The sequence below is a fragment of the Sebastes umbrosus genome, chromosome 7 (genome assembly GCF_015220745.1).
Source record: "Sebastes umbrosus isolate fSebUmb1 chromosome 7, fSebUmb1.pri, whole genome shotgun sequence".
NCBI lineage: Eukaryota > Metazoa > Chordata > Actinopteri > Perciformes > Sebastidae > Sebastes > Sebastes umbrosus.
The window spans coordinates 34827362-34851887 of record NC_051275.1 but is presented as its reverse complement, the minus strand read 5'-3'; the positions used below and the strand labels follow the sequence as shown (position 1 = coordinate 34851887).

General features: G+C 43.6%; 1 protein-coding gene and 1 long non-coding RNA gene across 10 annotated transcripts; both read left to right on the top strand.

The window, feature by feature from the left end:
• Positions 1-805: 805 nt before the first annotated feature.
• Positions 806-23580, top strand: supt5h (SPT5 homolog, DSIF elongation factor subunit). Of its 8 annotated transcripts, none has more exons than XM_037774563.1 (31): positions 806-957; positions 1272-1383; positions 2423-2582; positions 2703-2771; positions 5046-5051; positions 7236-7247; positions 7363-7432; positions 8031-8099; positions 9180-9245; positions 9339-9369; positions 9466-9534; positions 10104-10355; positions 10547-10636; positions 10733-10803; positions 10971-11076; positions 11218-11308; positions 12275-12411; positions 12500-12655; positions 13874-14020; positions 14127-14273; positions 16194-16319; positions 16615-16699; positions 16914-17057; positions 17183-17285; positions 17376-17503; positions 18071-18179; positions 18352-18510; positions 19180-19348; positions 19620-19817; positions 22174-22269; positions 22927-23580. In XM_037774563.1, the coding sequence occupies exons 2-31, from the start codon at positions 1297-1299 to the stop codon at positions 23065-23067; spliced, it is 3294 nt and encodes a 1097-aa protein (XP_037630491.1). In that variant the 5' UTR covers positions 806-957; positions 1272-1296; the 3' UTR covers positions 23068-23580. The 8 variants fall into 8 exon arrangements, with proteins under 8 accessions (XP_037630491.1, XP_037630486.1, XP_037630493.1 ...); XM_037774558.1 differs by having other exon boundaries at positions 7233-7247; XM_037774561.1 differs by having other exon boundaries at positions 837-889; positions 7233-7247.
• LOC119491007 lies at positions 3082-4569 on the top strand. Of its 2 annotated transcripts, none has more exons than XR_005207518.1 (2): positions 3082-3451; positions 3551-4569. It is a non-coding gene; the product is annotated as an uncharacterized LOC119491007 (long non-coding RNA). The 2 variants fall into 2 exon arrangements; XR_005207517.1 differs by having other exon boundaries at positions 3082-3491.
• Positions 23581-24526: the final 946 nt, after the last annotated feature.

Sequence of the window (24526 nt, the reverse complement as noted above, 5' to 3'; positions counted from 1 at the left end):
CACCCCCTGAGGAATGACAGCGTCGTTTTTTTGTACTTTTTGTTTGATGCTCAAATAAAGCTCATGAGCTTGTAAACATACAATGTTTGCAGTAGGCTTACTTCTTGCACCATTAACTAATCGATCTGTAACTGGTCCCCCAAGCCATCAAACTGTACAACACCTCTCTAGGGAGGTGGGGGGGGGGGACAAAGGAGGACGGTCTGCAGGACAGATAATAAAGCACACAGTGCACTTTAGACTAAGCTACTGGAGTTACCTTGCACTATACTCACTTTTAACAGTTTTCTTCATCTCCTTGTATTTTTATATCTGGTATATTTTTTGTACTTTGCACTACTCACTTTTTTTACTGTCTTTTTACTAACATGTTTTGCTATATGGAACTGTGATGCTGGAAACATGAATTTCCCTCTGGATCAATAAAGTTACAATCTATCTATCTATCTATCTATCTAAACACATGAAAGACCATTCAGAAATATGAGAAAAAATATCTGAAAAATTTATGAAAATTATTAATAAAACGTGAAATAATAGTTAAAAAAATGAAAAATATGTGATAAATGTCTGGAAAATATCCCCAAAATACAGTAAAATATGTGAAAACTATACAAAATAACATTTATTAGTAAAGAGGACTTTCTACAAGCTGAAAGCATGAAAAAACATTCAGTCATATAGAGTATCTATCTATCTATCTATCTATCTATCTATCTATCTATCTATCTATCTATCTATCTATCTATCTAATTTTCAAAAATGGAGGCAGAGTGAGACCTCTACCCCTTTTTTGACCAAACCACTATCCAAAAAAACCCGCGAGAGTTCACGCAGCTTGGTGAAATCTCGCGTCTCTCCAAGAAGACGCGCTAAGCTTCAGACTGGTAAATCAGCTCATATTGACTTTAATTGATCATTTATAGAGATATCGATCAGCAGCGAGGCCGAACCCGGGTGAGCAGCAGCCGCGGAGATCAGCGGAGAACCTCTGACTGGAGCTGTTCTGGAGATATTGATGTAAACTACGTTAGCATGCTCTGCTTCCGGAGCTACCTGCTAGCTGCTCGGCTGTTGTTGCTGTTGATTCAGACTGTAGCTAGGTGGCTGTTCCAGTGAGGCTGTTCCAGTGAGGCTGTTGTTGCTGTTGATTCAGACTGTAGCTAGGTGGCTGTTCCAGTGAGGCTGTTCCACTGAGGCTGTTCCAGTGAGGCTGTTCCACTGAGACTGTTCCAGTGAGGCTGCTGACTCTCTGTGTGTTTCTTCTTCAGGGTTTAAGGTTCTTCTGAATACAAGATGTCTGACAGCGATGACAGCGACTTCTCCGACAACCAGAGTGGAGGAAGCAGCGACGGAGAGGCCGAGGAGGTGGAGGACAACGAGGTGAGCTAAGCTAACTGATGCTAACCGCTAAGCTAACTGATGCTAGCTGATACTAGCTGCTCAGTGATGCTAAGCTAAGTAATGCTAGCTGCTCAGTGATGCTAGCTGCTAAGTGATGCTAAGCTAAGTGATGCTAGCTGCTAAGCTCAGTGATGCTAAGCTAAGTGATGCTAGCTGCTAAGCTAAGTGATGCTAAGCTAAGTGATGCTAGCTGCTAAGCTAAGTGATGCTAATCTAAGTGATGCTAGCTGCTCAGTGATGCTAAGCTAAGTGATGCTAGCTGCTAAGCTAAGTGATGCTAAGCTAAGTGATGCTAGATGCTAAGCTGAGTGATGCTAGCTGCTAAGCTAAGTTATGCTAAGCTAAGTGATGCTAAGCTAAGTGATGCTAGCTGCTAAGCTAAGTGATGCTAGCTGCTAAGCTAAGTGATGCTAGCTGCTAAGCTAAGTGATGCTAAGCTAAGTGATGCTATCTGGCTGCAGGTAAACATTGTGATTTAATGTGGCGTCTTAAAGTGGAACAAAGTGTCAGCAGATAACAGCAGATAACAGAAGATAACAGAAGATAACAGCACTAAACCTCTGGTGGATATAAACGCTGCAGACGTCTGTTATTAATGTTTGACTAATAATAATCTAATAGAATGATATATAGTAGTAGAACATTCACAGGGGACATTTTTATACTTGTATTATACTTAAAGTTACATACTTTTACTAAAGTAACATTTTCTCATCAGGACTTTATCTTTACAGTGTAGCACTTTGACTTCAGTACAGGATCTGAATACTTCACAGTATCTTTACAGTGTAGTACTTTGACTTCAGTACAGGATCTGAATACTTCACAGTATCTTTACAGTGTAGTACTTTGACTTCAGGACAGGATCTGAATACTTCACAGTATCTTTACAGTGTAGTACTTTGACTTCAGTACAGGATCTGAATACTTCACAGTATCTTTACAGTGTAGTACTAGTACTTTAAACCACAGTACTTCGTCCACCACTGACAGTTTATTTGTTGTGATCCGTCTCCAGGAGGAGACCAACAGCCCCGTGGGCAGCGACAAGGTAGCAGAGGAGGAGGGGGAGGACCTCCTGGAAGATGAGGAGGAGTACGATGAAGAGGAGGAGGAGGACGACGATGACCGTCCGAGGAAGAAGCCGAGACACGGAGGCTTCATCCTGGACGAAGCCGGTAGGGACCGAGTACTCCTTCGATCTTTATCTGATGTCACTTCCTGTTGCTTCTCAGGGACAAAAGGAGCTTTAATGGTAGTTTTAATACTCGTCTTCTGTGTCTGTCCTCTCCGTCTAGATGTGGACGATGAGTATGAGGACGAGGAAGATCAGTGGGAGGAAGGAGCTGAAGATATTCTGGAGAAAGGTAAGGAGCTCGACCTGTTCATGAAGAGAGCGTTTTCATATTTGACTCCTCAGGTGTTGTTGATGTTGCTGAGACAAACGCTCATGAAATGTGAGTTTTGTACGTTTTTTTAAATCAACCTAACGAATCCCCCAAAACACCAAATCTAACCAAACTCTTCTTTCTCTGAGACAGGATACGTTTGTTACAGCACTTGTGGTCTGCATTGTTTTAAAGCTACGCAGACCACATGTCACAATATGTGATATTTTATCCCTAACTGTGGTCACAGACGTGAACCGTGTTTGGATCCTGAGAGCAGACTGGTTCTGATTAAAGGACCACGTCAGTGTTTTTCAATGTTTTAGCCATTTAACAAGAAATCACACAAACAAAATACAAACTGCTGCTCATTTTCCAGAATATGCTGTCGTGTTTTTAAATGTGTTTTTTTAATATCTTTTAAGCAGCCGCTGGTTTCGGTTCATTTGCTAGTTTCTAAACTCTACAAGCAGATTTTCATGTTGCTCTGAAGTGAACTGAAGTCGAAGGAGAAACATTAGAACAACTGAAGCGTAATCTTTGGCGATGAAACAAAGGATGTGGCGTAGGCGTTGACGACAGGACGTGATGTAGGCGACGCAAACAGGATGTAGGTGATGACGACAGGACGTGATGTAGGCGACGCTGACAGGATGTAGGTGATGACGACAGGACGTAGGCGATGACGACAGGACGTAGGTGATGACGACGTGATGTAGGCGACACTGACAGGACGTAGGCGATGACGACAGGCTGAGGCGATGACGACAGGACGTGATGTAGGTGACGCTGACAGGACGTAGGCGATGACGACAGGACGTGATGTAGGCGACGCTGACAGGACGTAGGCGATGACGACAGGACGTGATGTAGGCGACACTGACAGGATGTAGGTGATGACGACAGGACGTAGGCGATGACGACAGGACGTAGGCGATGACGACGTGATGTAGGCGACGCTGACAGGACGTAGGCGATGACGACAGGACGTAGGCGATGACCACAGGACGTAGGCGATGACGACAGGACGTAGGCGATGACGACAGGACGTAGGCGATGACGACAGGACGTGATGTAGGCGACGATGACAGGACGTAGGCGATGATGTCAGGATGTGATGTAGGTGACGCTGACAGGACGTAGGCGATGACAACAGGACGTGATGTAGGCGACGCTGACAGGACGTAGGCGATGACAACAGGACGTGATGTAGGCGACGCTGATAGGACGTAGGCGATGACGACAGGACGTGATGTAGGCGACGCTGATAGGACGTAGGCGATGACGTCAGGATGTGATGTAGGCAACGCTGACAGGACGTAGGCGATGACAACAGGACGTGATGTAGGTGACGCTGACAGGACGTAGGCGATGACGTCAGGACGTGATGTAGGCGACGATGACAGGACGTAGGCGATGACGTCAGGATGTGATGTAGGCGATGCTGACAGGACGTAGGCGATGATGACAGGACGTGATGTAGGCTACGCTGACAGGACGTAGGCGATGACAACAGGACGTGATGTAGGTGACGCTGACAGGACGTAGGCGATGACAACAGGATGTGATGTAGGCGACGCTGACAGGACGTAGGCGATGATGACAGGACGTGATGTAGGTGACGCTGACAGGACGTAGGCGATGACGACAGGACGTGATGTAGGCGACGCTGACAGGACGTAGGCGATGACAACAGGACGTGATGTAGGCGATGACGACAGGACGTGATGTAGGCGACGCTGACAGGACGTAGGCGATGACAACAGGACGTGATGTAGGTGACGCTGACAGGACGTAAGCGATGACGTCAGGATGTGATGTAGGCGACGCTGACAGGACGTAGGCGATGCTGACAGGACGTGATGTAGGCGATGCTGACAGGACGTAGGTGTCATTGTAGGAGGTGTTGACATGACGTAGGGATGTCATATAGAGTTCTGTTGTGCGCTCGCATCACTGCAGTGTGGAACCAAAACTAACTGGATCAAATGTTCCAATATAAGAAACACAGGAACCTTCGTTCAGACCTTCAGGTGTGAAAAGGCCTTTAAAAGTCGGTGTATCTGTAAAGTGTCTTCAGGGTTTAGTGTTAACCTGATGTGATGAGGAGAGCCTGTGTTCAGTCTTCAGGGTTTAATGTTGACGTGTTAACCTGATGCGATGTAGAGAGCCTGTTTAGCTTCAGTTTTGTTGTCTGACTGAACTCTCTCTGTCTTATCGGTGCTCCTCTCTTGTCATGCATGTCCTCTTCAGTTAACGGTAATATACTCCAGACTCCTCCCGCTCTGACGTCTCCATGTTTTATACATCGATGTGTATCTGAAGCAAATGGAAGATCCGTTTCATCCATTTGATTAAATCCATGTTCTCAGAATGTATTAACCCCCACCTCATCTCAGCACAACTTGTGAGCGTGCAGCACGACGCCAGGAAGCACTGATGGCAAATCATTATTGGCTCCTTGATCAGACACAACAAGACAACACAAACAGTTACTGTTCACTGATTTGAACTGGCTACCAAATCAGCTGAAATGCTGCAAACAACATCTTCTAATACATTTTATTGTTGGATGAAATCCATCAATCTCTTGGGTGTATTTCTGCATCCAGAGGTTTGACGTGAAGCAGAAGAGTTCATAGTTAATCTGAATTTGTTGTAAAGTAACTCCTCCTTCAGAGAACCAAGTGTGATCATTTGCCCGACTCTGCTACCTGGTCGAAGGCTGCCATGTTTTTATTTTCAGTTTTTGGACTAATGGATTTGGTTGAAGCTTTTTATGTGGCACATGGTAATGCATAGCATCACTGAAGGCACAAGTACAGCAGAAACAAACTGCGACGACAACGGCGGCGGCAAAATGTCCAGTTGGCGACGGAAATGTCTTTTATCGTCGCGGTGTGCACCGGCTCCGAACCGGTTTCCTAGAAGTGCGTTCAAGTAGGTCTGATGTTGCGTTCAATGACAGCTGAGCCAATCAGTGCTCTGTAGGCAGAAAACAGTCACAAAAATAGTTGTACAGGTTGATGTAACTCACAGAAGGAACAACTCCTAAATCCACATATTCCTCCACACAAAATAAAAGTCTGGTGATTATTCTATATTTTCTTATTGACAGACTCAACAATGAAGCTCCATCCGCCGCTGAAAATAGTCCCCAACTAATCCACTATTTCCTCCCGTTTGTTCGATAAAGACTAAAGTTGCAACGTTTATTCGATTAGTTGTCAATTATTAAATTAACTGCCAACTCTTTTGATAATCAATTAATCAGTTTGAGTCGTTTTTTTAAGAAAAAGAAATATCATTCTCTGATTCCAGCTTCTTGAATATGAATGTTTTCTGGTTTCTCTCCTCTATGACAGTAAAACAAGACATTTGAGGACGTCCTCTTGGACTTTGGGAAACACCGGTTGACCTTTTTCACCGTTTTATAGACCAAACAACTAATCGATTAATCGAGAAAATAATCAACAGATTACTCGACAATGTAAATAATGGTTAGTTGCAGCCCTGACAGTCGCCAGATGTTTTAGGAAATGAGTCTTTTTTTAAAAATATGAAAGTATATATTTGTGTTTTTAAAGATTACGTCTTCAGTAGGAACCAATAAGCTGAGAGACACAGACAGGAAGTCAGAAAGTATTAAGAGACGTACTAATGACGTTGTTGACAATAAGAACAAATACAGAATATCACCAACCTTATTGTTTTAATAAATTCAGAAATAGAATTTATCATAAAATCTATTCATAGTTTTATTTTTTATTTATTAAATCATATATTTACTGAGCGTTTCCTGCGATGTGACGGTTGCGTATCGTGATGTCGATGCTGAAACGATGTGTGATGTCGTGCAGCTTTAGTTCCTGCTGTACTTTGACCTTTGACCCCTCACTGGCCTCATGCTTCTCTGTGCCGTACCGTCACCATTAATCCACGTGTTTTCCTCTTGTTTTTTTTCTCCCATCATGCTTTGTGTTGCTGCTGCCTGACTCCTGTGTGCTCTGCCCTGATGATCAATGTCTTTTGGCTTCTGTCCTCTCCTCTTCATCCTCCTCTTCATCCTCCTTTCGGCTGCTGCTAATCCTTCTTTTGCTTTTTCCTTCTTCACCTGACGCCTCTTTCTCTTCTCTTATTTTCCCTCTATCCCTCCATCTTCATCCCTCCTTACCTCTCTTCCTACTTCCTTCCATCCTTTGCTCTCCTCTGTATCTCTCGCTGCTCATCTTCCTTTGTTTTCTTTTGTTTTCTTGGATTGCTTCTCTTTCTCTCTGCTCCTTTGGTTTCTTACCTCTCCTTTCTCTTCTGCTCTCCGTCCTTCCTCCTTTTCCTTTATCTTTTAATGCCTTTCTTTATCTCTGCTCCTGCTCTTCCTCTCGCCTGCTCTTTTACTCTCCTCTTCCTCCCTTTCTCCCTCTCTCTCCGATGGGTCCTTAGCAGAGGAGGCTGAAGGTAAGTCTGCTCTAAACTTGTTCATTATTTCATCTAAATTCAGTTAGATCTCTCATCATTAAACATGAATATAACCCCCTCCCTCCCTCCTCTCTCCCTCCTCTCTCCCTCTCAGTGTCTAACATCGACCATGGGGTTCTGGATGAAGACCACTCCGGATCCAGAAGGCTGCAGAACCTCTGGAGGTAACAGATCACTCAACATCTCTGTTAAATCTGTTAACTAGGACGTAAAAGTCAGACAGTTGTTGCTCTTTTCCACCATTTAAGGAACTCTAAAGAACTTGAGACGTTTCAGTTGCAGGAAGCAGGTCTAGATCTACTTCCTGTCCCTTCTCCAGGGTTAAGACTTTCTGATCCCCAGGAACACAAGCTTCACCCAGCAAGAAAGTCCTATTAGGGCGCTTTCTCCAGCCAACCTGTTTAATTTGAACTCCGGTGCGGTTCGTTTGGGCGGTTGTGAACGCAGTAATCGTACTCTGGTGCAGACTAAAACAACCGGTCCGAGACCACTTGCGAGAGCTGGTCTCGGACTGAAGTGAACCGTATTAAAACAACATTTATCCAGTTTAAAATTGATGCGACACAACAGATAAGCATCGTCCGCTACCATCAGTGGATGGCATCTTATTTGCAGATGGCGGTCAACAAGGCGGATATGGGCCGATACCGATGTTGGGTCGATGAATCGGTGCATCTCTAACAAAAAGTCTTGTGTTCTTGATTTAATTAATGTTGTGTAACACGGACTAACTGTGTTGTTGTGTGTTGTTGTGTGTTGCAGAGACTCCAGAGAGGAGGCACTGGGGGAATATTACATGAGGAAATACGCCAAATCCTCAGGAGGGGAGCAGTGAGTATCTTTGATCCTTCACCTTGTAAAGAGATGGTGTTTACACTACAGTGACGTTTCCTAGTACTCTACTAGCTGTGAGCTCACAACTCATTTGATTTCTTTCACCTGTGTGTTGATCTGTGTAAAGTGTTATGGTATGTTTGTTTTTTTCATCCCAAAATACGTCTTCAGTTATGATTCCAAAAAAAACACAAATTGTCTTTATTAACTTCAACTGCAGAGAGAAGCAGGCCTTTATTAGTTTATATTAAAGGCAGGGCTTCATTTCTAAGGTCAAATAAAAATTACGGGGGAGGAGGGTAATATTCAAGAAAAGAATAAAGTTGTAAATTTATAAGAATAAAATATTCTCTGAGATGTATGTGAAAAATACCCCAATATTCTCTGAGATTAAAGTCGTAAATCTACAAGGAAAAAAAATCAAATATTTTCTGAAATTACAGCCGTAAATTTAGGAGGATTAAAAAATCCCAAATTTATGAGAAAATAACTCAAATCCGTACGTTGTTTTTCTTCTGAATCTCCCCGATTCACACCTTCAAATGTCTCTTCTAAATCTTAATGCTGATGATAATCTGGTGATTCTGGGCTAAAATCCCGAGTATTTCCTGATCAATAAATGTGATTGTAAAGTATAATTTGAAGAGGTCGTCCACTGCAGGCGTAATACACTGCAAGCAGCGGCGTATGCAAGGTTGGATCAACCTCATCAAACCACAATGTGGTTCATTGTACATTTCTTATTATCACAATTAATGTTTTCATTTCACATTAAAAGCCTTCCAGCGGCTCTCTTTCCTGGTAGGCTTTTATTGTGAAACATCAGCAGGAAGTGTTTAGTTTCATCGATGTTAGCTTAGCGGTGATCAACAGTAGAAGTAATCAGTGAGTAAAAACAAGGTTTGTGTTGAAAAGAGAAGATTGGTAGCAGATTATTGAACCTTCTTTTGAAGCTTCATGTGGGAAGGAACGTTGCACAGTATTTTACTTTATAGAGCTTTGCTAACAGGAAGCTTCATCTATAAAAAACAACCTTTGCATGTGGTCACCTTGTTGTTCTTCTTCTGTGGTGTGCAGTTTCTCTGGAGGGTCCGAGGAGCTCTCTGATGACATCACCCAGCAGCAGCTACTTCCTGGTGTCAAGTATGTGTGAAACTCTCATCGACCAATCAGCATCGAGACGCCTCCACCTGAAGGTTATGACTTAATGTTAACATGTGTTTGTGTCGTCATCAGGGATCCCAATCTGTGGACGGTCAAGTGTAAGGTGTGTTTACTCACTCGCACGCACACACACACGCACACACCATCACAACTACACACACATGAACACACACATCCTCAACGTATCTTATCTTGTTAGATCGGCGAGGAGAGGGCGACGGCCATCTCTCTGATGAGGAAGTTCATCGCCTACCAGTTCACCGACACAGTAAGAAACTACGCTCTACTTATTACTTATTATCTAGGGACGCACCGAAACCGGTACGCGGTAGACTCCTTGGTCCGTGTTTCAAGACGGGTCGAGTGGGTTGCAGACATCGCCGCAGACCCCTGGCGCCTTTTACGTGGGCCGAGCCCCGATATGGGGCTGCGACTCGGTTGGGCCGCACTAAGGACTGTCCGCCCCGGTCGACAGTCGAACCGGGAGCAGGGAGTCCCGTCCCTCCCCGGCGGGGAGAGAGGGCGCCCCGTCCCTCCCCAGTGGGGAGAGAGGGCACAGCGAGCACTTTTTCCACGGCCCCGGGAAGCACCTTCCTCCTCGAGGGTCTTTTGGCACAGAGAAGTACTCGTATCGGTACTCGTTATCGGCGAGTACCCAAATGTAAGTACTTGTGCTCGGTCTGAAAAAAAGTGGTATCGGTGCATCCCTACTTCTTATCATCCCTGCAAACCCTGCAGTCGAGTTCCTGGAGTTGAAAAGGGGCTCTAGATGTGTGTGACCTCCCTGCTTGTTATGATGTGAGTGTAAACACTCTCTTCCCCCCCCCCCTCCCACAGCCCCTGCAGATCAAGTCCGTGGTCGCCCCGGATCACGTCAAAGGTTACATCTACGTGGAGTCGTACAAGCAGACGCACGTCAAGTCGGCCATCGAAGGCATCGGCAACCTGAGGATGGGCCTCTGGAACCAGCAGATGGTTCCCATCAAGGAGATGACGGACGTCCTCAAGGTCGTCAAAGAGGTCACCAACCTGAAGCCCAAGTCCTGGGTCCGGCTGAAGAGAGGCCTGTACAAGGACGACATCGCTCAGGTACCGACGCAGAGAGAGATTAATGCTCCGCGGCAGGAAATAGTTCTCTTATTTCTCTTTTTAAAAAAACTACAAAATGCAGATATTGAAGGGTTAATCGTCCTGGACTCTAGTCTGTTCATTGATTAGTAAATCATATATAAATCATATATAAATCATAAACAAATCATAAACATGATCTCTCTCTCCAGGTGGACTACGTGGAGCCGAGTCAGAACACCATCTCCCTGAAGATGATCCCTCGTATCGACCTGGACCGCATCAAGGCCAAGATGAGCCTGGTAGGACGAACACTCCCATTAACACACCTCTCTTCCTCTTGATGGTCTGTGTTGAGAGTTGACTTCCACCTCTTGTCTTCTCTCTGTGTCCTGTAGAAAGACTGGTTCGCTAAGAGGAAGAAGTTTAAGAGACCTACTCAGAGGCTGTTTGATGCAGAGAAGATCAGGTACGCCTCCAGATCATCGTCGCTGAATCAGCTGCTGTTTGATGTGTTTATTAGTAACCATTCTTCTATGTATCAGAGCGCTTGAATTACAGTATACTTAAAAGGTTATTGTGGAATTTGTGGTTTAACTGTGCACATGAACTGACGGGTGATGATTTGATGGACAGGTCTCTCGGAGGGGAGGTCAGCCACGACGGAGACTTCATGATCTTTGAGGGGAACCGTTACAGCCGTAAAGGATTCCTGTTTAAGAGCTTCGCCATGTCTGCGGTGGTGAGGAGGCTCCTTCAGTTCAGAATACACACTTTCATCACATGGATCCCCGTTAGCCGCTGCCTCGTTACTCTGAACACTAAACAGGCTTCTCTGTATAAACTCCCGTCAGCAGCTGTTTGTTTGGTTTCTCTGTGACAGATCACAGACGGAGTGAAGCCCACGCTGTCGGAGCTGGAGAAGTTTGAGGACCAGCCTGAAGGAATTGACCTGGAGGTGGTCACCGAGTCAGGTACGCCGTCTCTCTGTCTGTGTGTCTGTCTGCCTGTGTGCTGTTATAGGGTTTGCTAAAGGCTAACGTTAGCCACGAGATGATCAGGCCAAAGTGAAGCTTAACAGAGTTTATTTATTTATTATTATTATTATTATTTTTACTATTATTATGACTGGTCATTATTTATTTTATTTTTTTAATTATTATTATTTATTTTGTATTATTATTGTATGTGTATATATATATATATATATATATTTATTTCTTTTATATATATATATATATATATATATATATATATATATATATATATATTTATTTTTAATATATATATGTTTGTGATAAAAATTTAAAAAATAAACTAAACTAAACTAAAACTACAGTTTAAAATAAAAACTTAAAGTAATAATCCCCAAGATTTTCATTTAAATAAATGTCTGTAAAGTCACTATCTATCGTCAAATGAGGTAACACGATGGGGATTGAGCCACTGTTTGCCATATTATGAACTGGGTGTCTGTGGTGAACTTGAAGTACATAGAAAGACAATTTTTCTATTCTATTTCTATGTTCATGTTTCAACAACAAAACTCCAGACGGATGAACTCTGAGCATCAACTCCACTGTTTGAACTCATATAGAAATAATAAATCAGCCAGGACTGAAATCTTTTTACTCTAATTACGACTATATGAAATCACTGACGACATGCAGCAATAGTTAACAGCTTCTAAAGAGTTAACCCGATGTGCAGTGTTTACATGTTTTATTCTATTTATTTAGCAGTTTTTAACTTCTTGTTTATTCTAGTTTAGCTCTTGTATGAAGAATTTAATGTAAATGTTCACTAATTTAGTCAAAAAGTCGTCATGAGCAAAAGTTTAATTCATGCCATTCAATTCTAATATCTCCTTGTGCTTATTTCCTTTCATGATTGTCAAAGGTTAAAGGTCAACAACATTATTTCTGTGTGTGTTTGAGCAGGAAAGGAGCGTGAACACAACCTGCAGGCCGGTGACAACGTGGAGGTTTGTGAAGGAGAGTTGATCAACCTGCAGGGAAAGATCCTCAGCGTGGACGGCAACAAGATCACCATCATGCCCAAACACGAAGACCTCAAGGTGCACGCACGCACACGCACGTTTATCCTTCTATACCGGTGAGGACCCTGTGATGGTTTACTGAAACTGTGTGTGTGTTTCCTGTCAGGACCCTCTGGAGTTCCCGGCTCACGAGTTGAGAAAATACTTCCGGATGGGCGACCACGTGAAGGTGATCGCCGGGCGATACGAGGGCGACACCGGCCTCATCGTCAGAGTGGAGGAGAACTTCGTCATCCTCTTCTCCGACCTCACCATGCACGAGGTACCCGACCCGCTCTATCGATTTAATGCTCAATATAAGCCGCCATGTCTCCACGCACATCACGTAGTTGTCTGTCCTACAGTTGTACTCGCCTGACAGCGCACGACAAGGACGTTCGCCTTAATGATGTTAATATGAATGAAAAAAAAAAAGTCCCAGATATGTCAGAAAACCAAACGCTGTCGTGTCTGGGTTCATAACGTCACCCGGCGGCGAGCTGTATTCACACACTGTGACATCACACTGACTGTATCTAGCAGCTACACGTCTCTACTGCGGTATGAACCCAAAATAAACTGTGATTTAATATCAATAAACAGATCAAAATGATGCTGAAATAACTACATCATGATGCTGATTAGTAAAAAGTCTGAATTCATGCTTTGTCAGGTCTGTTACCATGACGACAAGCTGACAACTTTTAGAATGGCTGTTTTCTGAATGGAGTCTGGATAGATCAAACACTCAACATAAAGTCATCTAGAGACATTGTTTCTACCACAGACAGTCTGTTGTTTCTGGTCTCTTTACAGAGATAATGTACTATCGTAGCTCTGGGTGACCACACACACATACAAGATTGATTTATTTATTTATTTATTTATTTGGACAATTTTCTGACATTTTTCAGACTTTCTTGGGACTTTTTTTCTGACTTTTTTAAAAAACATTTTGCGAACTTTTTTGACATTTTTCTGACTTTTTTCTGACTTTTTTTGGACATTTTTCAGTCTTTCTTGGGACTTTTTTGGACTGGAGGAGGATCTCTCCGGGCTCCTGGGATCAGTGATTGATGAGCGGCATTGATTTATGACGGCGTTGTTAGAGGATGTCTCTATTTTTTTGCAATTGTTCTTTGTCTTATTCTTCCTACCAGGAAATCCCTGAGGCAAATGTATGATTAGTGCTATTGGGCTATATAAATATAGAAGGCACTCTGTTTTCAGGTGAAAAATGATCTAGTATGCGTATCTACTCCAGGTCTTCATCACCCTGATGAAGACCTGGAGTAGATACGCGCTGGTCTGTTTTATTGCATAAATAAAATCACTACATATCTTTTCACCTGAAGCGCTTCCTTCCTTCCTTCCTTCCTTCCTTCCTCTGTTTCAAACCAGAGTATCTATATGTCGTTAAAGATGTCTGGAGTGGATCTTTAAAATGTCTCTGATTGGACGTCTCCTGTCTCACCCTGTGTGTGTGTGTGTGTGTGTGCAGTTGAAGGTGTTGCCCAGAGACCTGCAGCTCTGCTCGGAGACGGCGTCCGGCGTCGACGCGGGAGGGCAGCACGAGTGGGGCGAGCTGGTCCAGCTGGACCCGCAGACCGTCGGAGTCATCGTCCGACTGGAGAGAGAGACGTTTCAGGTAATAAAACAGAGTCCGTCTGCGGCGTTTAGTCCGAACCTCAGCGGACGTAAACATTCCCAGACGATGGAGCAAAGTGAAACGTTTGGTGGATGTCTTCTCTTAGGTGTTGAACATGCACGGGAAGGTCATGACGGTGCGGCACCAGGCGGTGAACCGCAGGAAGGACAACCGCTTCGCTGTGGCGCTGGACTCTGAGCAGAACAACATCCACGTCAAGGACATCGTCAAGGTCATCGACGGGCCGCACTCAGTAAGAGAGTTCATCATCTGTTACTAAATATTTATGTCGACCTCACGTACTTCCTGCTTCAGTGAGAGTACGTGCTTCACTCTGAAAGTTTTATTGTAGACCTTTTGTTTAAACGGGAGCGTTTTGGAGGATTAAATCGGTTGTTTTGCAGCATTTCTCATCAGTGGTTCACGGCTTCTAGAGTGGAAGACTTAGTTCAGAGATTAATGTGACAATCAGGAGGTTGAACTCACCGTAGTGGAGACGGTAACGCCGAAATTCACACACAAAAGTTTTTAAGTTTCAGTTTATCCCATAATGTGCATTTCCATTTTAAATGTGGACACTGAGGCTCATCATCTTTCTTTTTACCAACACTTACGTGCAGCTGTGACTCAGAGTCGCACAAATGAATTATTTTATCCCCATTCAAGTTAGCATAGGTATTGAAAAAGAAAAGTTTGAAAAATGTTGGAAAAAAAGTCTAAACAATGTCTGAAAAAAAAAAAGAAAAATGTCTTTAAAATTTTTTTTGAAAAATGTTGGGGAAAAAAAGTCTGAAAAAATGTCCGTAAAAAAGAAGTTTGAAAAAGGTGGGGAAAAAAAGAAAGTCTGAAAAAAATGTTGGGAAAAGAAGTCTAAACAATGTCTGAAAAAGGTAAAAAAAAAAAAGAAAAGTATGAAAAATGTCTGAAAAAAAGATGAAAAAAGTTTGGAAAAAAGTCTAAACAATGTCTGATGCTTATTGATTTCCAGTGATAAATATAGATGCATTTGCGTACTAGGGATCACTCTGTGAGCTCCGATGTGTTTGCAAAACTTCAGTTTTTTTTTCCGTCCGTAATTTGCCTCGAGTACGTCGAAAAAAATGTAACCTTTGTGTCAGGTAACGGACGGACCGTCTGCACTGGGTGGAATTAGCAAATCAATATCTGATTGGTGGATGGAATAGAGCTTCATTTATAATTTTTTTCTAAATAAAAAGTTTGACAGCATATTTAAGCGTTTTGTTAAAAGACATCTGAACCACTATATGCACTTTGTCACACAGCTAGCATGCTACCAGTGTTAGCTAATATGCCGTCGAACTTTTCACTCAGACAAAAGTGTAACGTTCTGAATGTGACTCGTCTGGACTGCACCGTGAAAAACAGACTAACTCATAGATATCATGTAGTAACTTCTCCCCCATATCTGGTGGCGTTTCTATCCATCCGTAAAGAGCTGCATCTCCTAGCATTGACCACTAGGGGGCGTATTCCCTATTCTATACTGATTTACGGACACAAAGCTGCGTGGACCTGCGTGTATCGGTATAAAGTTGTGGTCTAGGCTACTTGAGGTAAATCACGGGCGTACGACGCGACTCTCCGCCTCTGGAAGCTCCCGAGAAACTTTTAAATGAACCGTTGGGCGATCTAAAGTAAAGACGGATTCAGCAGCTGCACGGCTTCTTTCTCCCATAACATGTTTTCAGAAACACATTTCGGTTTTCGTGATATAAGAGGAGAAAGTTTCCAAACGAGCCGCCATGTCGGTTCCGGTTCTAAAGCTGAGAGCAGCAGCCCACGGAGGGAAAGCGTTCGTCCAATCGGGTGCCGAGTGGCAGCCCATCAAGCGTCCAATGCTGAAAAGTGAGGCGATCCCTCACGGTTAATCAGCTCCCCTGTGGACACGTATCATCACTGATCCATATAAAAAACATATCGTGGTTTTTGTGAACATTTGTGATCACATCGTCCGGTCGTATGTTATTGTGGGGATCTTGGCAGCGGCGCCATCAAAGCTTTGAGTTGTTGCGCTTCGTTCAGACGTCACATCCTGATATTCTGCCGCCTCGTTTCATGTGCTTATTTACATCTTGTATAAACTTGTATTTAAAAGCAACCGTATCAGTGCATTGAAGTCATTTCCTCTCATTGTGTGTGTTCGTCCCTGCAGGGCCGCGAGGGCGAGATTCGTCACCTGTTCCGAGGCTTCGCCTTCCTCCACTGTAAAAAGTTGGTGGAGAACGGAGGCATGTTTGTGTGCAAGACCAGACACCTGGTGTTGGCTGGAGGATCCAAGGTCAGTCTGACGGCTCACCGAGGGCTCCTATTGGCCGACAGGGTTTCACTTCACATGATGGAAGTCATTCACAGAGATACAGCAGATGGTTTTTAGTGTCTTTGTCAGCTCTCACCACGAGGATTCAATCATCAGGACAACTAATCGATTAATCGTGAAAATAATCAACAGATTATAATTGTGATCCCTAGTGAACCCTGAACTCTCAAAACGCCATATATCATTGTGTATGTTTAAAATAAGAGCGTGTTGAGCTTTCTTTCTGTAACTCTGAGTGCTGTTTGCCTCTTTTCAGCCCAGAGACGTGACCAACTTCACCGTTGGAGGATTCGCTCCGATGAGCCCTCGCATCAGCAGTCCCATGCACCACGGAGGAGGAGGTGAGTGTCGGAAACTCAATACAACATCAGCACGGAGGGGAAACATGAGGGCCACTAGCGCCGATCAGCGCGAAAAAAACCAAAAGGATCCAGATGCTCTTTGGCGTGGGATCTGGGGATCTGGAGAAAGTAGCACCACTAAAGACGCCCGGCGGTTCTCGTGTTAAGAATTTATAAATGACTTCTGTGTTGTTGTTTTTTTGTCGTCCTGCAGGAGCTCCACAGAGAGGAGGAGGAGGAGGAGGAGGTGGAGGAGGTGGAGGAGGAGGAGGAGGAGGAGGAGCGGGGCGAGGCAGAGGACGAAGAGACAACGAGCTGATTGGTCAGACGGTCCGCATCTCCCAGGGTCCTTACAAAGGTACGACGACGTGTTCTCGGGGTCATGCGCGGTCAACAAAGTGACAACTTCCTGTCTTGTCTCTGGTCTCGTCGTCTCCTGGTTTGTTTGTTTTAAATGATGATGCTGATGCCTACATTTCCCAGGTTACATTGGTGTGGTGAAGGACGCAACAGAGTCCACAGCCAGAGTGGAGCTGCACTCCACCTGTCAGACCATCTCTGTAGACCGACAGCGCTTAACTACCATGTATGTACTCTACAATCACTTCCACCGTTTCCTCCCCCGTCTCCAGAGCTTCTAACCTAACGTTAACCCTCCTCCTCCTTCACCCTCCAGGGGAGCTAAGAGACACAGCGGGCAGACCTCCACCCACGGGCGTACTCCCATGTACGGCTCCCAGACTCCCATGTACGGCACCGGCTCCAGAACGCCCATGTACGGCTCTCAGACGCCGATACACGAAGGTAAGACGCCGTCATAACAATTTATATCACAATAAAACAGAAGAAGAGGAGAGGCGATAAAAACCTACAGACTCCAAAGAAGATGTTTCCTGCTGCGTGTCTAATATTTATGGACAGGTTGTACTCTTGGTACATAGAGTGGAATGCTGTAGAGACACAGTTGGCCAAGTATTAAAGCTGAGCTGTTACATCTTTCAGGGCTTTTGTTGGTATCTAGTAGTAAAATGTTAAAGGAGCCGATTGAAGAGGCTCAAGTGTGGGGTTTGCTCTTTAAGACTGACAGCTGCATTTTATCGTCCGAGCTCAAACAAGCAGCTCCTGAGTCTATTTACTCCAACAGAGGAGTGAACGTAAACACAGATTCTTTCCTTTCATAGTTTCCAAAGTAAATATTGGACCCAACTCGCGAGTACACGCCATGACCTCGCCCACTTAGGAGACAGAGAGTGTTTACGTGTAATGCCTCATCTTTGTTATTATAAATCAACATGCAGAAAACACACAGAATCAGGATGTTACATATTATCCACAGAAATGTTTGTCACCGTTCGACCTCTTGCCCTCTAGCGGGAAGTCGCACGCCTCACTACGGCTCTCAGACCCCACTGCATGATGGGAGCAGGACGCCGGGTCAGAGCGGAGCCTGGGACCCCAGCAACCCCAACACACCTTCCAGGTAACATGCACGCACGCACGCACGCACGCACGCACGCACGCACGCACGCACGCACGCACGCACGCACGCACGCACGCACGCACGCACGCACAAACACACAAACACACAAAGAGTCCTTTTTTTAAATGTTCTTTATTTGATATCTTTCTATATGTTTGCGTCTTCTCTCCAGGAACGAAGAGGAGTACGACTTCGGCTACGACGACGAGCCCTCCCCGTCCCCTCAGGGCTACGGGGGGACGCCCAACCCGCAGACCCCGGGTTACCCAGAAGTCCCCTCTCCGCAGGTCAACCCTCAGTACAACCCTCAGACGCCTGGCACGCCTGCTATGTGAGTATCAACACAGACAGAGCATTCTAATAGATTTAGATGTGATGCTGAGATGAGCTGAGTGAACTCTCTGGTCTCAGTGGAGCTCTTCTCCACGACGCTCTGAATCTAGTTCTACACTTTTGTCCTTTTTTGGTATAAAATGTTGAAATTTCAACGATTACATCAGCGAGCGTCTGGCAGCTTGAAATGCCTAAATTCTGGCCTTGGTCTCAGTTTTTACAAAGACAAACTGTTTAGATTGTGTTCATAAATAAGTGGAGAGAATAAGCGTATGTCTGAGATTACGAGAATAAAGTCATAATATTATAAAGTAGTAATTTACGTGTTATTAAAAAAAATTCTCGTAAAGTTTTGACTTTATTGTGTAAATCTCAGATGTTTTTCCCTCAATGTGGCCCTAATACTCCGTAGTACATTGTCTCTTTGGCCCTCACTGCATTAGACTGATATACTATATACTTAGACTATAAACTGTGTTACCTTCATCACAATGATCACATGTTTTGCGGCTCCAGACAGATTTTTTTTGTTGTTGTTGTTGCCTAAAATGTCTCTTTAGATAGTAGAGGTTGCTGACCCCTGGACTAGAGGTTGATGAACCTGAAGGCATCACAAGAAGGAACAAGCAGTAAATCAAGTCAATGTGTGTTTGTGTGTGTTTTGTAGGTATAACACAGAGCAGTACTCTCCCTACGCCGCCCCGTCCCCTCAGGGCTCCTACCAGCCCAGTCCCAGTCCTCAGAGCTACCACCAGGTGGCGCCCTCACCGGTCGGCTACCAGAACACACACTCTCCAGCCAGCTACCATCCAACACCTTCCCCCATGGCTTATCAGGTAGGAGATGCTCGTTATAACGTTATAGGAATAATCTCAACGTAAACTACTCCAGGAATGTCCTTAAAAATGTATTTGTGTGTCCCTTTAATGAACCTTAAAGGGAGATTAGTCAAGTATTTAATCCTCTTATCAACATGGGAGTGGACAAATATGTATTATAATAATATATGATATTATATATATTATATATATATATATATATATATAATATAATATGTATTGTAATATATATCACAGGAGTAACAGTGACTTGTTGTTGGTTGTACAGGCCAGTCCCAGTCCCAGCCCTGTGGGCTACAGCCCCATGACGCCCGGAGCGCCCTCTCCTGGAGGCTACAACCCTCACACCCCGGGCTCCAACATCGAGCAGGGCAGCAGCGACTGGGTCACCACCGACATCCTGGTCAAGGTCAAGGACTCCCTCATGGACCTGATGGGGCAGACGGGGGTCATCAGGAGCGTCACGGTAACCAACACACACTACTACATCATCAGATGGACTTCTACTGGCAACAACATCACTTATCTTATGACTCTGCTGTGGACAGGGGGCAGCAGCTAAACGTATTTTAGACATTTAAAAATATCAATATAATTTCAAGTGTACGCTATATTTAGAGTTTCTAAGTGGATTTGTGATATCCTCGGAGGTCTAGGTCACACTGAATCTAAAAAATGTGTTCATATTTGACTTGAGTTGTGACTTAGAGAAGAAGGAGTGACATTGATGCAAATTGCAGCGATAGATTGCTTTTAACTTTGTGTTTTAAAGTAACTTAACAGCCTCCTTGAGCTTATTTTTCATGTGAAATGAGCAACTGAAACGAGGCTCCACGCACGTTACTGAAAGTACGGAGGCAGCACGACTGAAATGATTATTTTTGGCTCGTCATCCTGATGAGCGTTTACATAATATGTAATTTTTAAGAGGGAGTGATACTATTTATATTATTTTGTCTAAATATTCTCCACTCGCCAAGAGAAGAGCCGTCACGTCCAAGTTCATCAGTTCAGCCAGGGGTCAGCAACCTGCGTCTCTTCAGCTCCTCTCCAGTGGCTCCCTGTGGATTTTCAAAAATGGAAATGAATAATTCATTTTATGACTTTTTTTTCGTAATATTACGACTTTTTCCTCGTAGTATTATAAATTATAACAAATTATAACTTTTCTTTCTCGTGAAGTTATGAATTTTTTTTCGTAATATTACGACGTTTATTCTCGTAAAGTTATGACGTTATCAAGTTCAAGTTAAGTTCCAATAATGGGAGGTTATTTTAAAGCTTCTAAATCTCAGTCTGGTTTTACTGGAAAGTTGAAAGTGTAATGAAGCGTCATCACCAGCATGAAAGCATCTGTGGAGTGAAGGCAGCTGCAGCGTGACGGTGATTAGAATATGAAATATGATTGTGTGAGTGGATCTGGTTTCTATGTGTTGACGGGTGACGGCCTCAGATCTCACAGAGTTCATCTGATTCTGCTTCTCTTCTGGTAGGATGAACTAATATCTATTTTTCTTACCAACAGAAAGTATTTAATAAGCCAGTCCTATATTATCAGTCTGTTTCATATCATTATTTTCTCCATTAATCGATTAGTGTATAAAACTAGGGCCGTCAATCTGTTCTAAATGAACCTTAAAGGGAGATTAGTCAAGTATTTAATACTTCTATCAACATGGGAGTGGGTAAATATGCTGCTTTATGCAAATGTATGTATATATTTACTATTGTAAATCAATTAACAACACAAAACAATGACAGATATTGATCCAGAAACCCTCACAGGTACTGCATTTAGCATAAAACAATATGCTCACATCATAACATGGCAAACTGCAGCCCAACGGACAACAACAGCTGTCAGTGTGTTGACTTGACTATGACTTGCCCCAAACTGCATGTGATTATCATAAAGTGGGCATGTCTGTAAAGGGGAGACTCGTGGGTACCCATAGAACCCATTTACATTCACACATCTGGAGGTCAGAGGTCAAGGGACCCCTTTGAAAATGGACAGGACAGTTTTTCCTCGCGAAAAGTTAGCGTAAGTTTGTAGCGTTATTTAACCTCCTTCATGATGAGCTAGACTGACATGGTTGGTACCGATGGATTCATCAGGTTTTCCAGTTTACTATGATACCAGTATCTGACTTTTATTCTGCTTTACTTTCAGACATTTTTCTGACTTTTTTTGACATTTTTTGGACAATTTTGACAGTTTGGGGATTTTAATTTTTTTTTAAATTGGACATTTTTCTGACTTTTTAAGGACATTTTTTTTCTGGCAATTTGCATACATTTTTCAGACATTTATTTTTTGGACATTTTTCAGACTATTTATTGGACATTATTTTGGACAGAAACCTTCACACATTCACATATCTGGAGGTCAGAGGTCAAGGGACCCCTTTGAAAATGGCTATGAAAGTTTTTCCTCCCCAAAATGTAGTGCAAGTTTGGAGCGTTATTTAACCTCCTTCATGACAAGCTAGTCTGACATGGTTGGTACCGATGGATTCATCAGGTTTTTATAGTTTCATATGATACCAGTATCTTCACTCTAGCTTGAAAACTGAGCCGCTATAACCTAAAAATCACAAGTTGTGTTATTGCGTTTAAGAAATTAGTGGCGTTAAAACAAATTTGTGTTAACGCGTTATTATGGTGTTAACTTTAAGAGCCCTAATCTTTAGGTCTTAAATACTGACATTGATATCAGTCGAAAACAAAAAAAACTGTGTTGTCGTGCTTTAATATTCAGAAAGAGATGTATTAAACTGTTAATGATTAAGTATTAAATGTTGTGTTGTGTGTTTGTCTAGGGAGGGATGTGTTCAGTGTTCATGCAGGAGTCGGAGAAGGTGGTCAGCATCAGCAGCGATCACCTGGAGCCCATCACTCCCACCAAGAACAACAAGGTAACTGTTAACCTTTACTACCAGCGGCGCCTCGCCATCCTTCACCTCCAAAAAACGTATGTGACCAAAGAAGCAGCTTTTTTCTCTAAACTGCTGTTAAATCACACACGGCATACTTCTGATCCGTTAACAACGACGTCGCTGCCGTAGTTCTGACTTTATGTTGATGGAGCAGCTGCGTAGCCTGGCACTGATCCAACCAGACTCCATTCAGAAAACTAGCAATTTAAAAGTTGTCTGCGTGTCGTCATGGTAACAGACCTGACAAAGCATGAATTCAGACTTTTTACTAATCTGCATCATTATGTCGTTATTTCAGCATCATTTTGATCTGTTTATTGATATTAAATCACAGTTTATTTTGGGTTCATGGAACTGGCGAGGCGAAAATTTGCTTTGCTCTTGGTGTGAATGCGACATAATAATAAAATATAAATTTAGATATTCAAAAGTGATTTTATATTTAAAAGTCGTAGTATTATGAGAATAAAGACATAATATTATAAAGTAGTAATTTTACGTGTTATTTTCTTTCTTTCTCGTAAAGTTATGACTTTATTCTCGTAATACTACGACGTTTTTATATTTAGTGTGATCATGTGGAATATAAGCTGTTTCAACGGAGCTGTTAACGTTGGTCGTTCCGATGCGTTCCAGGTGAAGGTGATCCTGGGAGAGGACCGCGAGGCGACGGGGATCCTGCTGAGTATCGACGGAGACGACGGCATCGTCCGCATGGAGCTGGACGACCAGCTGAAGATCCTCAACCTGAGGTTCCTGGGACGCCTGGAGCACTGAGAGAGGGAGGGAGACGAGACACTCAAACACAACACAGAGAGAGACGACCACAGAGAGGTGGGAGACACACCGGAGACTGGAACGGGAATACTGCCGGCTGCAGACACGTCGGGGATTTTATTACTTCATCAAGAGCCAGAACCGCCCACACACTCTCTCACTGCAGATCTCATGCGTAGGAGGAATTCTGTTCGGCGTTACATCACATCAAACATTTCCCTTCCTTTCTGTCAGTCTCTCTGTGTCGAGCTTTCTTTTTTCCAGAACCATCATTAGCAGCAGGTCTCTCTCTCTCTCTCTCTCTCTCTCTCTCTGTCTCTCTCTCTCTCTCTCTCTCTCTCTCTCTCTCTCTCACCTCTCTTATTTTTTAATTTTCCGTTAGCTTCCCTGTATTCCTCCTAGTGGTCTGAATCTGGCTTTTAGTGCTTTCTCAATGTTCTGTCAGTACTTTTTGTTTTCTTGATGGAGGAGGTTAAAAACGTGTAACATGTCAATAAACTGTGAACCAGTTCATCCGTTTGTCGGCACGTGGATTTTTAACACCCTACACACCCTAAACCTGAACACCCTAAACACCCTAAACCTGAACACCCTGAACCTAAACACCCTAAACCTGAACACCCTAAACCTGAACACCCTAAACACCCTAAACCTGAACACCCTGAACCTAATCACCCTAAACCTGAACACCCTAAACCTGAACACCCTAAACCTGAACACCCTAAACCTAAACACCCTAAACCTAATCACCCTAAACCTAATCACCCTAAACCTGAACACCCTAAACCTGAACACCCTAAACCTAAACACCCTAAACCTAATCACCCTAAACCTAATCACCCTAAACCTGAACACCCTAAACCTGAACACCCTAAACACCCTAAACACCCTAAACCTGAACCCTGAACACCCTAAACCTAATCACCCTAAACCTGAACACCCTAAACCTGAACACCCTAAACCTAATCACCCTAAACCTAATCACCCTAAACCTGAACACCCTAAACCTGAACACCCTAAACACCCTAAACCTGAACCCTGAACACCCTAAACCTAATCACCCTAAACCTGAACACCCTAAACCTGAACACCCTAAACCTAAACACCCTAAACCTAATCACCCTAAACCTAATCACCCTAAACCTGAACACCCTAAACCTGAACACCCTAAACACCCTAAACACCCTAAACCTGAACCCTGAACACCCTAAACCTAATCACCCTAAACCTGAACACCCTAAACCTGAACACCCTAAACACCCTAAACCTGAACCCTGAACACCCTAAACCTAATCATCCTAAACCTGAACACCCTAAACCTAAACACCCTAAACACCCTAAACCTGAACACCCTAAACCTAAACACCCTAAACCTGAACACCCTGAACCTGAACACCCTAAACCTGAACACCCTAAACCTGAACACCCTGAACACCCTAAACCTGAACACCCTGAACCT

What these genes read in the sequence shown, in the direction of transcription:
- supt5h (XM_037774558.1), top strand. Translation starts at nt 1,297, where the DNA reads ATGTCTGACAGCGATGACAGCGACTTCTCCGACAACCAGAGTGGAGGA. An exon ending in CATGCACCACGGAGGAGGAG is followed by an intron (nt 16,700 to 16,913) that starts GTGAGTGTCGGA and finishes GTCGTCCTGCAG; the next exon opens with GAGCTCCACAGAGAGGAGGA. An exon ending in CTCCCACCAAGAACAACAAG is followed by an intron (nt 22,270 to 22,926) that starts GTAACTGTTAAC and finishes GATGCGTTCCAG; the next exon opens with GTGAAGGTGATCCTGGGAGA.